The sequence below is a fragment of the Hetaerina americana genome, unplaced genomic scaffold, assembly GCF_022747635.1.
Source record: "Hetaerina americana unplaced genomic scaffold, ioHetAmer1.1.p SCAF_7, whole genome shotgun sequence".
Taxonomy (NCBI): domain Eukaryota; kingdom Metazoa; phylum Arthropoda; class Insecta; order Odonata; family Calopterygidae; genus Hetaerina; species Hetaerina americana.
In genome coordinates, this window is record NW_027287316.1 from 39,996,370 (window position 1) to 40,013,209 (window position 16,840).

The window sequence follows — 16,840 nt, forward strand, 5'->3', positions numbered from 1 at the left end:
CCAAAAGCATATGACTTTTTATAATATTTAGTACAGATAAACCAAACTATGTCTACAACAAAATTTGAAGCAGTTCCTTTAGTAACAGCTAATTACTTAATAGTGTTCCTTCCCAAACATAATGAAAAATTAAATTACCAACTTGCAAGGTCATTTTTAATAGTATTTATGTGGGCAAATTTAAAGGAATTATTTTAAAATAATAAGGTTTTACTGAATACACCAGGAGTTTAAAAGTGTTTGTTTTAATTTTTGGAATCGTAAATTGCATTTCATTTCAAACAAAATTTTGCTATGCATATATCTGATTTTTTTCATAGGAGTGCCAATGTGGAATTTCACCACAAATATTTTACCAAAACTAACAATGCTATTGAATGTACTTACAAGGCAATTTTACCACTTCTTCATATGTCACCAGATCCAGCTGGTCAAAGACAGCATTATGCTTAGCCAGGTACTTGTCTCTGTATTGCTTCTTCTTTCGGCCAAAAATAGAGCAATTAACTGGTAGAATAAGGAGAATAAGAGAAAAAAAACAATTAGTAATGACAGTCACAAAATTGGGATTTGAAGATCTTCTTATGAGTTCATTAACCAATAAAAGTACATAATAATGCATAATAATAAAAATGCATTCTTATTCACAATTTTAATATGTAAAAGAATGAATATTCCCAAGCAACGCAATATGTGCCGAGCATGTTATCAAATGATTTAAGAGGCACAAAGGTCTTCAGTAGTGCAACTATCAAATGGATTACATAAATAATACCTTACATCACAATATATTACATTAGAGAACCATTACAAAACTCACTAAGTACAATATTGAATATAAATTATAAAAAAACAAAGCCATTATATTATGTAATTTGTAGCCTTATTGCAAGGTTAGTAATAGAAAATTCATGCCATTAAATAACTTTACACTTACAAATGGGAAAAAAGACTTGAATGCCTACATGTACCATACCAAATATAATTGTCGAGGCATTGATAAAGTGGACAAGCTCAAACAAACCACAGACTTAAAGAAAACTTAAACATGATCAGAATTTAATCTGACTCAAAAGTAATTTGAAGCTTTTAAATTTTTTATAATTTGAAATTTTTGTGCAATGAGCATTGGTTTATTAAAGTGAAAGATGGTGTAACAAGAAGGTTGAAAAAGTGTGTTAGTGATTTAGTCACTATAAAATAGCAGAAGCAGAAGTGGAAGCATGAAAAAATAATTAAAAAATAAAAAATTTAAAAAAAATGCCTCATGTAATGCCTTGAAGTATCAAACCTTTATTAATCAATATGAGTCAATGCAATTAAATTTTTTAAATGTTAGAGGATGATCAAGAAATGATTTCTCCTGGTATCACGATTTTAACTGTATCTGGCAAACTTTTATGGAACTGTTCCATGATAAAATAAATTATAGATGTAAATTAATAATCTAATTTGTTTCGTCATGATACAGTTCATTAAAGTCTTTCCAGATAGAGTTTTACTTAATCAGGGGTGGCAGTCACACAAAGGAAGCATCCCTCCGCAAAAGCCATTGTATAAAGGAAAATAATAAAACTAAGAGGCAGATCATGACATTCACTCAATGCTCCAAATTAATAAGGGACATTCATTAAGAGAAATCAATTACGGGAAATATGTAAACAAATAATTATTAAGAAATTAATAAATGATGACCATAAATAGAAAATATGATAAAACAGAAGAAATAACAAATATTCCTAAGTTAAGACAACCCCTATTTTAACTGATGATTGAAAGAGCATCAGTGCTGAGGGAAAACCAAATATTGTGTGCCAGAAGAAAGCACTTTTGTAGAGACATCATATATCAAAAAGTGAATATGAATGTATTATTGACAATTGAGTTAGCATTGGAAGGAATGCAGTCATCAGCTAACCTATAGACTGTGCACTCGGGTACCACCTTGGCTATGTGTTGTGTACATGTTAGTAATTCAACCCATAAGTAATCTGTTGATAAGCAAATGCTTATTACGATTCCAATTGAGCACACAGATCACAAGAAGTGGCTAATAAAATGATTAAAAATTTAATGAATCTTTATTGCTAAGAAAATTTTATTAAAGATGTACACTACATATAAAGTAATTTACAGTATGCAAAACTATAATATTTTAAAATGTATAGGCCAAAGGAAAGGTTTCTTAAACTGTTCAATAACAGCATAACCAAATTAAATTTCAACTGTGCAAAATAGCCCATAGAGTAAGATAACATAATTAATGGCTAGAAACTGTGGATTAAAAGTTTAGATTCTACAGTACCTATTTAAAAATGAAAATTTTCAAATGCACTTGGTTACTAAGTTTCTATACTTAATAGCTAACTACTCCATAACACACTGTCTAAACAATAGTTCAAATACATGGCAGGTCCTTTCATATATATGTAAGTATGTAAGATTTTCACTTTAACATGCTAAATTCACCTGTGATGAAATTAAATGAACGTATCATATGACATGGAAGTTCCAACAATGCATATCACAAAAAAATTAAAGCTTACATACAAAGCCAGATAGGAAAAAGGAAAGACAAATGCTCACTACATATAGAAAATTCATCACCAAGGGAGCATTCATGGACTAAATGTTTATTTGAGCCACTTTAATGATAACAAAGCAAATACTTTAGGCAACAATTTAAAATTTAGATGTCAAGATTTCATGCATTAACTTGATTTTTACGCTACCAACAGTACTGAAAATATAATATAAAATAACTTACATTTTGTGAAAAAATAGTGATAAAACAGCATAACTAAAGTGCAAAAGTAATATTAAACTCTATATACTTACAATACTAAGCATACATGGAATATATTTATAATATAAACGCCAATCATTTTTATTCATATTTTATCTTTCATCTGAATATGAAAATTTGTCAATTATATAGTTTACATTACTAAAAGCAAAAAAAATCAATTTGAACATTTCTCGAGCAGCATATGAAGTTTACAGTTGTTTTTAATAAAAATCAGGACTAAAATGTATAAAAACATACATGGAGTAACCAAAAAAATATTTAGCTTCTACTATACACAGAGCCATAAATGACTGATGCATGTTTCAATAATTTTTTCCCACATTATAATAACAAATATGTACCTACATACATTTTGGTGAAAGCTCCAAAATGCATAAAGGCAATCAAAGCAGTCACCATCATAAGTATAAAACCATAGAAGCGAAAAATTCACTAATGTTATAAATCAGAAGTGATAGCTTTGATGATATCAATAATTATGTATCCACACTGATATTAACCCATACATTCTTTATAAAAGAAAATTATTTGAAAGCAACAAAATAATATTATTTGCTTTATAATCAATATGCTTTGCAAAAGTGTCCTCATCAAAATATTGTTTAAACATATTTTGCTTATTAATACATATGCATACTAGATACATATTTTTACAAGTGAAGGGTATTAAATTCAGCTTCATTAATTCATCAGAAAAAACATCACACAAAATTCAGCTTAATATTCACCATGTATATGTATTGTATTTATAAATGGGTAATGATCGATGCTCTATTATTTAAACAGATAAAGCTGATGAAAACTCTCTGTTAAGTACAACCTTTGTTACATCGCACAAGATATAGAAAAATGTTATAACAAGGTTTCCAATTACTTAAATACATTTTTTACAATATAATTAATTTTACTATGGAAAATTCTAAAATAGGAAGGTATTCCAAATTTGTAATGATGTAATACATATTTACAGTATTTGAATACAGAAACACAATAAGGGATTTATATTTTACCTCGTAAAAATGACTCAAAAAGAATTTTTAAAAGTTTTAATCCTGTTTTAAAGGAAAAAACTCACAAAAAATAGAAAATAACAATAACATGAGTTTCATATTTCTGGGGTATAAAAAATATTTCCCAATATATTATTGCTTCTCTTCATAAATATAATAAGTTATAATTTGGATGAACATTTTATTCACACCTCCCTAGGCCTTTTTCATCCCCAAATGATTCAGTAAAAACTCAAACACCTGATTAATATCATACATAAATGTATATATAACTAGAAATTTTGAACACTTCTTGCTAAATCTACAGTATTTAATGCAAGCTTCAAGATCCTATGGCATCAAATATTGCCATCTTAACTGTCTTTTTAATATAGTATATTCATGAATTATTAAATAAATATCCAATGATTTTTTTATTTTCTCATTCTGTTGCCTCTTTGATCTTTCATAAAAATATTTATATGAAATTTTTAGGTAAATCTAGACCTTGGCATTTCCTAATTCTTAATATGTTATCATGTGAAAATAGGATTTTACAATAGTGAAATTCTACCAAACTCGTGAGACTTCCCAGAACAACCAGCAATGCAAAAACTTTCCTAATTTTTCATGATTCCAGATTTCCTGGGCAATACCCTCTCTAAATAAAAAAAATGGCTTTATTGGCAACAGCACTGCCTGAATATTTCTCCTGGAGAAATACCACATCCATTGTGGCATCATATTGTAATTCTTCATTCATTACATCCCTCTCTCACTTCCTGAGTTAGATTGATATGTCAGTTGATGAATTATTCCTTGAAAAATCCAAGAGATGGTGCCTGTAGTATCAGAAAAGGTTTGTTTTTCATAAGCCTCAAATCTCACTAGACTGCTGTCAAAGTTTCAGCATGTATCCATCATATGGTTTCATTTTCAAAGTCGATTGAAGCAACAAACTTTTGTTAACTTAGAAAATAAGAAAAATGAGCTTCATGTGGTGATCAAACACTTCTATTTAAAAGACTTAGCACCAAAAGAGATCAAAGCTGAGTTGGATGATGTACACGGCATATCTGCTCCTGTGTTTGTGACTGTTTACAATGCTACCCCTGCTACCAAGGTTAAATGTGGCTTTACATCCACAAATGATGAAAATTGTTTGGGACATCCAGTAGAAGTGACTTCCTCTGAACTGATTAACAAATTCCAAGACATGGTTTTGAGTGATCATGAAATTAAAAGTCACAAATTAGTTGAGGCCACAGAAAAATCACCAGGTCCAGTGTTTTCAATTTTGGACAAAAAATTTGGGGCAAAAAAATCTTGACAAGATGGGTGTCAGGTTTGCTATCAGTGGAGCATAAACACAATTGTGGGGCCAATTCAGAGGCTGCATTGGTACTTTTCTACCACAATCCTGATGAGTTTCTGATTTGATACATAACTAAGGATATGAAACATGGATACATAATACCATCCACAGACAAGGGAACAGTCGAAAGTGTGGGTCTGTTAGACGATCTGGCTCTGAAGAAGGTGAAAATGGTGAAATCATCTGACAAGGTGAGGCCAGTTTTGTGGAATGCACACAGAATCATCTACATCAATTACTTTCAAACAGAACAATCAATAATTGGAGATTATTATGGATTGTTATTGCACTGTTATTGAGGGAATAAAGCAAGAAAAAATTCCTCATTTGGTAATAAAAAAAAGTCTCTTCCATCAAGACAATGCACGGGGGTGCACCTGAACAGTTTTGATGACGAAAACTATGGAATAAAAGTTAGAATTACTATAATATCCTCTGTATCCATCAGGTTTGGCCCCCAGTGTCTCCTTTAATTTCCAAACTTGAAAAAAATGACTCAGTAGAAAATGATTCATGTAGAATGAGGAAGCTATCGCTAACACAAATGCCTAATTTGAGGACCTTCCAAAATCCTACTTTTTAGGCTGCTTAAAAAAGTTAGAGAAAGATTGGACAAAAAGGACTGAGCTAAAAAGAGATTATTTTGAAAATTAAAAACAAACCTACCACAATAATTCATTTTTCTATTTTTCCTAAGCAGTTTTTGAACGTTTATACAGATTATGAGTTAAAATAGGAAACCCTCCTGCACAAAAAATTGAAGCAGGCTGTACCTCTCTCCATTATTCAAATCTGCATCAATTTGATATTCACATCATTACAATAAATACACACTAGCTGTGGTATCTTTTTCAATAGTAAGTCTCTCTTAAGAAAAAGAAGAGGCAAACTCCCTTCAGGGGAAATGCACAGCATGCATTATGGCAAATTAAGCCATTATTGAATATTCAGAGCAGATATAGCCCAAAAAATATGGAAAGGCATGACTTAAGCAAAGATCTAAGCAACTAGGTTTCAGTTAAATTAAATTCAAAAAACCATAACCATACACAAAGGGTAATTCAAGTGTTTTTATTTATTATGTGCCAGAGAAGGAGCATGGGGGTGGGTCTAAATGAAATACCATTAACAGAGGAATCCCTGTTTGATGGATTACATTTATGGTGTCATAATGGACTTAAAATCAAAACACTAAAATTGTTAATATCTCTTTGTATATCACATCAATAATCCATTCAAACTTGAAAGAAAGATATCATAGTTGAATAAGTAACTGCCATCACTCTTATCATTAGTTTTTCAAGTTTCATAGAGACCAATGAGTGGCTTTTGTGACATTGCATGACCTGGCAGTGATGGACCCCTTCCATCTTCATACTAATAAATTTGCTTATGTTTGCATTTGTATATAAAGGTAATATCAAACATTATATTTCACTTTTAATACTTCTATTAAATAGAACCACATACTTAATTAGAGCTCCCTGGAAAACATAACATCATTTATGACAGAGCTGATGGAAATGCAAAGAAGAGGTACTAGTTTAAAATAATTTCCATGAAGAGTAACAAATGTAAATGGAAGTAAAATCAGTTGAAATACACAGAAGGATCCATCATTTTCATGAAATACCACTCATGGGTATCCAACTGATCATTATTCTTTATGAGTTACATCATGCAAAGAATTGTAAGTCTGCAAATGATGACGAGTAAGTATACTTTGACATCTTTTTTCTCCTGAAATTTCAATAAAATCGAAAGTAGTTTGAATCTAGTAAAACAGTGGATATTTTAACTGTAAGGAAGGAGTTTCTATTTAAAATTTTCTGTGCTAGGACTCAAAATTGTATCCTCAAAGTATTGGTCAAGCCTTTACCATCACCCTGTTCAATAATTATTAATTATGACTTAATAAAATATCATTCAGCTGGTTGCTTGATAAATGTATCACGATGCACATGTTTCTTGGGAACATTTTCACATTTCACATTGCTTTTAAGCAAGAAAAATAACAAATACAACATTTCTGACTGACAGCTGTACAAAACTCCTAGAATTTCAAGGCTAGCAATGAAATTTCTTTTAATTACATAAAATCATTCCCATGCAATGAGAGCAGCAAACTCAAACAAATAATGTGTCACAATTCATAACCACTACATATGAAAGATTTTTCTGGAGTACAAAACAGAACTGAATATGGCTGTCATTAGGTATTCAAGGGTGAATACTTAACCATTTAATCAATATGTACACATAATGTGAATTCCTAGCATGATACTTGAACCGGTGACCTTTGGAGTACAAAAAAGTGATCATTTAGATAATCTGTCAGCTTCAACAAAATTGTGAATACTATTAATTGGGATATAATGAATAGTATTAAAAGTGATTAATGTCCTCAATTTAAATTTATAATAAATAATTGGAAGCCATTCCCACAACTACAGTGGTACAAATGTTTTTTTCAATTGAAATAACATAAATTTAGTTAGTTTAAAATACATTCATGAGTAAATCATTTAAATATGTACTTCAATAATAAGTGTATAATGGTACATGATTTTTTAGTAGGTAAACCAAAATCATTTCTTCACAAGTTAAGGAAAAAAGAACATTTGTGATTCCAGACCAGGGAAAATATCACACTACAGAAGCCATAAGATATATAAATGGGATTATGCATGGTATCAGCAAAGGTAAAGGTAATATTCCCATTAAGTTCATTTAAGTATGAACAGAAGGTTAAACAAAACAGTCAAATTTGCCTGATGGAGGCAACTCTGAAAAAATCAAACTCATTGAAATATATTAAACCCTAGATCATATCTAATGCCATTCTTCTATATTGGCTTCACCAGTGTAATGATACATTTTCAGTCCACAGCCAAGTATTCATAAGACAGTCATAAAAGTCAACTACCAGAAATCTGGACTTGGCTAGGTTATGAAGTGCATAATCCATTACAAACATGCACTTCCTTACATTGATTTGAACATGAAAATGCAGATTCATATTTCAAAGAAACTAACTTACAGCACAGTTCACATCAAGGTTAAATAGCAGAGCAACCCAAAAACTTGCAGTCAATTGAACCGAAGTATTGGTAGCAAGGAAGTAGTAGTTTTAGGGAAGGATTTAATGAGAAGATTAGTGATTTGCACTTCCTATTGCATTTTAGGGAATATTTCTTTACATTTATACTCTACTTAATGTCAAAATTAACTATTTCATCAACAATGTTGTTTTATATTCTATGAAAGTTATTGCTTAAAACATAACATTTTTAAGCTCCACACAATGACCTACCTCCCCTTTCTGGAAAATTTTAAAGCTACTCGCATTATAATGAACTGAAAGCAGTAAAAAAATCAGAAGTAAGTAAAACTTTATTCGATTTTTAGTGATGCTTCAGGCTCTCAATAATTGCAATCATGTTGCATTATACACAACTTACTAGTATTAATCGACCAAAGTTTTATACATGGCCTCAGCTATCATGAAACTTTCAAATGCATATTTTTGGTGAGCAAATGGGGAAACAAAGTCGGGTAATATAAGTACAGTGTCTATTGGATTATATACCAAAAGGTAAGCAATATTAATGAATGACGATGTTGATTGGTTATTCATTATAATCTTTCTTTTACATTTCCTAGTGACTTTCAAAAATTTATAAAATCTATATTTTATATTGGATTGTTTATATATTATTGATACATATCAGGGTTAGATGCAATGCTTCATCAGCCCAAGAAACTCTTTTTTAGCAATTGTCCACTACTTACTTGCCCTCTTAGTGAGACAAAGTCTCATTAAGGATTTTGATTTCCTCACATGTGAATTACTATTATTATTCATAAAATGACAGATAAGGTAAGTTATGGACAGTTGTTTTTGCCTCATTTTCAATCATTTATTACTTCTGCCAAATAGATAAAATCTACAAAAGGGCTTCAACCCCATTTTCACTGATTGGACTAATTCCTGTGAATTCATGAATTAAATTTATGATTAAAGCTTTCAAACTTCATTCAGCTTTTAATGTTTATCTTGATCCATAATTTTGCAAGTTTCTTTCATCAAAAAGGCCATTATAACTTCCCACTATCCTTTAAAATGTAAAGGACATTACTTTTTGGTGCTGGATATTTATTTATTTATTCAGTATTACTCCGAAAACAGCACATTTTGGCCTTTACATCAAACTATTAACAATGATAACAATGGTCACATTTACAAACACCTAAGCCCTAGGTGGAGGAAAACTCACCCAGGTGGGAATCGAACCCGTGACCCTAGGAATGGCAGAGGAGGACGTTACCCCGCCGCCACAGGGGTCGGATATGAGTTATTTGGATGAGATATAGCTGTGCCCCACCACTTTAGTAATCTTTAAAAAAATAATGCTATCAAAGGCAGTAATTTAGTATCAGAAAACAAAAGGTTCAAACCTCCATCTAAAATTATAATAATATACTAATAAAAAGAAGATATATATATTCAGCCATTAAAAATCAACTCATGTGCATATCATTACACTAATTGCTTGTTACTTGCTGGGATTATATCATGTTAACATAAGATATGCCAGGGTAAAATTTGTTTATACCTACTTAATATGGCTCGTATTTCATTATATAGTTTATATTTTATCGTATAGTAACGACTCATATTTTTCTAGCCCATTGTTAACTGAATATTATTCTTTGAAGAATATATACAAACAACTATTACACATTTTATGAAATAATATTCTAGCATGATAAAACCTAAACATTGAGCTTACTGGGGAGAATTCCAGTATCAATTATTAAGTACAAGGATGAGCGTTTTGCTCACTCTTTGAGTGTATAATGCATTTAAAAGATTAACAACTAACAGCAAAAAGCATTGACATGTGATGTTATGAAATAAACAATTTCATTTGGAATTATTATTAATATTGGTGATCTACTGGTTAAGGTAGGGTATGGAAGGGCACAAGCCACCAAGCTAGCAAACCATATTGTATCATTACCCCATATATCCTTCACTGTCCCAAATATGCACATTCTAACAAATTCCTAAAAATGGTGCTGCAGTTGTATCACCATGGATTGTGAACATATTTCTAAAGTATTTGAAAATGTATTCCAAAGGTCATTGGTTCATTAAACCACTCAATTATATTTGATTACATTGTGCTAAATATAATTATTCACCTCATCAATTATCTCAATGATGAGGTCTTTAATCCAACCAAGTGCAAACAATGATGAAAATGAGTATGCCAGTATACATGGGGACTTTTTCAAGAAAAATGAAAATTATGAGCAGAAGTGTAAATGAAGAACCGCATTTTATTAAACCAAACATTGGGGAATCTTGTGGAAGAATTAAAAACCAGCCAAAGAAATTAAAAGAGCAACAGATGAGCAAGAAGAAGAAAGCGACAGCAAGAAAATATTTTCCAACAAAAACAAAAAATATGCATAACAATATTATCATTAATAAATAATTCTCTGGAATAGGGTGGCACAGAACGAAAGAGAGAAAAAAAAGATAGATACCAAATTACAAAGTCGAGTATAGAGTGATGAAAGGAATTATATAATACAAAATACACATGGGCAGAAAGGGGTTGAATAGCTAATTTGATTGAGATGGGATTGGAATTGTGCAAGACTGATTTGGGTTTAAGCAGGCCAATGGGGGCCTGGTTGGACCAACAAACTCACCCGTGCTGCCATCACAACCATCCTTGTGAGAAGTGCATCCACCGCTCCCCTCGCTCTCTGATTGAGGAATGCACCAAGGAGAGGAGTTTGATTGAGAGGGAATAGTGGGCGCAACAATTACAATACCAACAACAACAACAATGGTGGCAAATATTATGATGAGCACAAAACCAATCATATGAGGCTGAGACAGTCATTATTAGAAATGGGAAATATAGTTTTACACTCGTTTTCCCATGCTATCCATAAAACTAACCATTCTAAATTGAAAAGATAAATTATTTTCCCAGTACATCTTCAACATAAATGGGCTTCACTTTTCTTTCTCTCCACAGTATAATTGGGAACGTTCCTTAAATGGAGTATTCGATGACAGTGTGACAAATTGCCATAGTGATCTATGAAAAGTGGATCCCAGAGTCCATGAAGGATAAAATATCTATGATAACAACGTTCCAAATCAATCAAATGACTAATTTACAAGTGTTCAAAAGCAAAGAATGGCTTACCTTCATGATTAATGGCATGTATAGGTAGGTATCTGACAAAAATGTAAAACATAATTCAAATTGAATGAATGATGTTAATGCATAAAATGAGAGGTTATTTGAATGCTTATGAATGATAATTTGATGCATGTAGATGCCATCTTATTTTAACTCAAGCATGAGTGATTTGATTTCGGGTTCAGTTTTAATCCTGAGTATATATTCCCAAGTTATAATTTTTCTTTCTCTAATAAAGGAGTCATCATGATGAAATTGAATAATAATATTTGACTCCCATAAAAATACACGAATGAAATCCCATTGCATTAACTAATTAAAAACTTTCAATTCTGTTTTCATATATCCGTCTTCATTAATGCATGCCTATCGTAATAAAAACTGTAGGTAAAACATATTTTGACAAAAAGACCGTCCAAGATCAATGTACAAAATTATTTAAAATTTGTCTCAATTAGTTAGTAAATTCTAAATTGGCTATTTTCAAGAACTCTTAGAAAAACTTTGAGGTGCTGTTCTTTGCTGTAAGCATATTTTGCATGATAATGACAGAAGGACAAAGGGATAATTGAAGCAAAGAAAAGCTAGCCATTTCAACTCTATACAGAGTTATACAACATTTTAGTTACTTAAATGAGACTGATTTTTCACTTTAACAGCCATTTTTTTGGACTGCAGAATTTCAATGCACCAACATTTTACTGAGTGTGTGTACAGTAAATCTGCCTACATTTTTTGAAGATATGTCACGGAAGAAAAATAATTCTAAATCTTTTTGTTTGTTTCAATAACTACCAGAAACAAACCAAACACCAACCTCTGAATATTTACCACAAAAAAATTGGTTACCATTCCAACAACCAAAGTGAAACAATATCTTATACCCTATATCAATTCATACACTTGATAAACCATTACTAATCACTGCACTGGCCAACATATGAAATATAAAGAGCATCTAGTTAAACATTGTTAAAAGAAACAGTGGAATCTTGATATAATGAGAACTCACAATCCCTAAAAGTCACTCACTATTTAGAGTTCTCATTACCACAGATGGCAATAATATAATCATTAATTGGCTGGCTTTCAAGTCAATGCAATAATCATAGGGAGCGTTTTTAGTATAAGTATAAGGATATAAACTGGGAGGATATAAATAATGACTTATCCCACATTTTTGTGATTTCGCATGATTTTTATAATTTTTAAGAAAATTTTATGTGGCCGCTCTTGGTGAGTTTTTGTTTGATTCCTCAAACAGCAGTTCACTGACTATAAGTAAAATATCATGTCTTGGAATAAGTTGAAAATGTAAAACATTAAGACAAAGATTAACATTTATTACTTTTTTCTTTATGACTTTAGTTTACAGCATTGCAAATATTTGAAAATAGCTTATGACACAGTGATTGCATGTTTAACTTATAAATGTACAACTGGAGCAAAAATATCACCTACAGTGGATTCTTATAAGCATAATTTTAAAGGGATCTGAAATTCTGAAAATACTAATCAGTAGAATATACGAACCGAGGTTGATCATCTGAGGTAAGCTTTAATAGTAATTTGCCTAAAATAACGTAAGGGTAGGTTATGTATCCATAATAAGCCAATAATGTTCATTATTTTATTTGCTGGTTGTAAAACATGGCAAATATTTCATTTTTATCAATATAATGAAATATAATAATGCATGTTATATTAATTTGTCTTCAGTACCTATGTTGTTTATAAAATATCATCTAATATTTTAATAACTTTGTAGCACATTCTGTTTTATGTCTTTAATTACTTTTGCTAAGTCTTGCACAATAATTAACCAAGGTACATAACAATGTTTTACAGTCATAGTGAATGAACTATTAATTAAAGAAAATATTCCACAATAATATGACATTCTCTAAAATAATCTCTAGGAATTCCTGTGAACATTCAATTATATACATTAAGATAATATTACTTGTCAATATAAATATTATTATATAGAAAGGTATTTTTTCATTATTGTGTTGTTCAAAATAATTAAGAAACAGTTTTGGTATTGAAAAATGTTACTTAATGCTAACAATTTTCTTGGCATTGTATATTTCAAATTGACTAGAGCTTCTAAAAATCGACTGAGCTTCCACAAAGCCCAACATTTGTATTCAAAATAAGCAACACATAATACCCATTTGGGCATTGTTCATTATACTGAGAGTCTCATTATACGCCGTATTCATTATATCAAGATTCCACTGTATGTTGTCATAAATAAGTTAAAAACATAATATATGATTTTGAAAGAAAGACATTTAATATTTGTTCTCATTTTAACCAGTCAAAATATTAGTATAAGAATATCCACATTGGATTTGAATATACACATTGCATCTGCTTTGGCTGAAATATGTCTTGAATGAGCCTAGGCATACAACCATGGCACAGTTCTGTGTGCAATTTTCAGCACATGCCCAAGTATGCTTGTTGCATATTAAATCTGATCTGATCCTAAGTAAACACCAGTAAATAAATCCATATATTTATAACGAAAAATATATTATAAAATTAAGTAATTGGATTGAAAATTTAATGACCAAAACTTATCTCTTATAAGTCAAATGTAAGATACCTAGTACATACCTGCTTAATAAAACAATTGCTCCTAAGATATTTCCAAGCTAACAAAAGTCCAAATATTCCACCACTTTACTAATGGGAGGGAAGTCATATTTGCCCCAAGCATACCTCTTAATTGATAGTTATTAAGGCTGTATGCAAAGAATATTATTATAAATTTAAAAAAACAATTAGCACATACATATGAGATGAGTTTCAGGACCAAGAAGAATCAAAACTAATTTACATATGAATTATAAATCATGTCACATGATTGATGAAATCAGGCAATCCAACTAACAAATGTGTCTATTTTGCCTAACTTTAAGGATGAAGATCTTCTGCACCACTGCTGACATAGAAAGCAACAAGTGATGGCCTACCATTCACATAAAATTTTAAACTAGAAATATGGCAATGAATCCTTATGAACAATTTAGCCTGGCCTTCATTTAGTCAGTGTAACAAAATGGAAGAAATAACTTCTCATGAGACTAAAATAATCTTAATTTTAAAAAGCCTGTTGTCGTGGTAGTCAAAAAAACAGTAATAATCCTATGACACACTTAGCCTCAGCCAACTGAATTTAGGCATATTTACAGTAACTAATAAAATCTGAGGAACTATAAATGATGAAAGGTCATATTTTTTTATACTGCTGTTAGTTTTTGTATGGTTGGACAAACTGCATTTATGCCATTAATAGTAGTTTAACAGTCACAAGTAAACTATGAAAACATAAATGATTCTTCATTGATGAAATAAAGGATTCGCAGAATGTGAATAGCTATAAACAATTGAAATGTGATGAGATAGATATGTCAAATGGACACAACAAACCACTAATGAAGAAGTTCTGCTAAATGAATGAAAGCAGAAAAATTAGACTATGAAAAGGGGATGACATCCCCAGGCATATGTTTAGGAATAAATACTCATGAAAATATGGCAGAAGTGATAGTTAAATAAAAGAACTACAGGTGAAGATTCAACACACAACATATGATGGAAAATGTTATGGTAGTATTGTGCCTCATGGATGAATCAAAATTGAGTGATTTAAGTAGCACAGAACATATTTATAACTTCTGGTTTATAATGTATTGATTCCCTATAATACCAAAGGTTCTCCAGAGTATTCATGCAATACTCTACCAAATATTGTAATTTACAAGATGTTATCAACATTCTCTTGGACAAGTTTTAAGTGCTTACCAATTGAGGTTTGTCATACATAAAATAGAAGAAACAGGAATGATGGTTGCATAAAATTACCATAATTCGGGCTATCTTCCATTTTCTCAGAAAAAACTATGAAATATTTTTTTTTATAAAGATGTTTTGCTTATCACTCAAAACATGTTATCTGAATTGTGAAATTAGAATGAGTTTCAATTCGAAAACCAAAATAGCATTTGTTTTTTGGTGTCAATACCCTTCGAATTAATCACGTAATTGCTTTTCAAGTCTCTAAAAAACTGATTAAAATACTGTGAATTTTGTAGACAAAATATAAATGCTTCTACTACCCTTTCCATTACTTTTTTGACTAAACTTTGAAATCAAATATATTAATATCCACTTTCCATGAGAATTAATAAAAAGCTAAAATAATTGTGACTGCTGGTATATAAACATGACTTGTTTGTACCTAACAATGATGCCTAAGCATTGAAACTAGTAGTACCAAAATAAAGAACAGTGGAAAAATACATTGTGCTCTTCATTTAACGAACATGAACTTTCACAAAGTTGAGCCAGAAACCATCGAATACATGACTTGTTAAGTTGGTAGCGCAGCTTTTGCTCATACATAGGTAAATGAACTTACTAAGTAATTCACTTCTTCTCAGCCATTTCATATTTGATGACAAGAATTCTAATTTTGCAAGAACCTAAACAAATTATTCTTTTGACTTTCGTAAAGATAAATGCAGCTTGTAGAGTGATGGAGTTGATTCACTTTTGTAAGCACTGGATAATGTTGATTTTACATTCATCAAGCATTCCTTAGCAGCTAGATTTTTATGTACCTTCCAAATTTAGCAGTTGAAGAGATTGTTTAAGTATTTTCAACAAAACTTAACTAAATACATTCATTTTGAATCTTCTTCTTTTAAGTTTTGCAGCAAATGTATACCATTTTTCTGGAACTTGAGATTAACTAATATACTGGAGATAAGCAAATTACTGTCAAAACTTTGCAGGTAACTTTGGGGAAACAGTGTATTTTCAATAAAATTAAATGACATCCTCTTCAGAAACAGAAAGGCTTGTTCTTACTGAAAAATTGATATAGATCTTGAAAGTGCAAAAGAGTGTTGTCAGTATACATGTTAAGGCATTTGAGGTAGTCTAAGTTTTTAAATTTATTTTTGTGTTCATGATTTTGAATAGCCAACACTTTCTAATATCCAAATTAGATGAGAATTTACACCCAATTAATAGCGATACCTGACCTATATTCTTGTAAAAAGATGTAGTGTTTGAAGTATGCCACTTTTTTTTAAGTATCAACCAACTTTAAACTAAGGTACGGGTGCAGAATTTTACAACAAAAGAAATAAACATTTTAATCCCCCAATATATCTATAATTTGTAATGTTTAGGGGTCAGGTGGAAGAAGATGCTATTAAGTCTCAATCTAACCTTAAAAAGTTGTCAATAATATATATATATATATATATATATATATATATATATATATATATATATATATATATATATATATATATATATATATATACACACACATACATACATACATATATATATATATATATATATATATATATATATATATATATATATATATATATATATATATATACACACA

The 16,840-nt window shown here is 30.4% G+C and overlaps 1 protein-coding gene across 8 annotated transcripts in view; it reads right to left on the minus strand.

Moving 5' to 3' along the window:
- Positions 1–16,840, minus strand: part of CASK (peripheral plasma membrane protein CASK) — a 1,102,005-nt gene that overhangs the window by 8,645 nt on the left and 1,076,520 nt on the right. For 5 of the 8 annotated variants that reach the window (XM_071595320.1, XM_071595316.1, XM_071595314.1 and 2 more), the window contains 2 exons: positions 10,898–10,954; positions 388–507 (listed from right to left, as the gene is read on the minus strand). In XM_071595320.1, coding sequence (XP_071451421.1) covers positions 388–507; positions 10,898–10,954 — 177 coding nt within the window. The remainder of the gene's footprint in view (positions 1–387; positions 508–10,897; positions 10,955–16,840) is intronic. The other 3 variants (XM_071595321.1, XM_071595319.1, XM_071595318.1) reach the window with 1 other exon arrangement.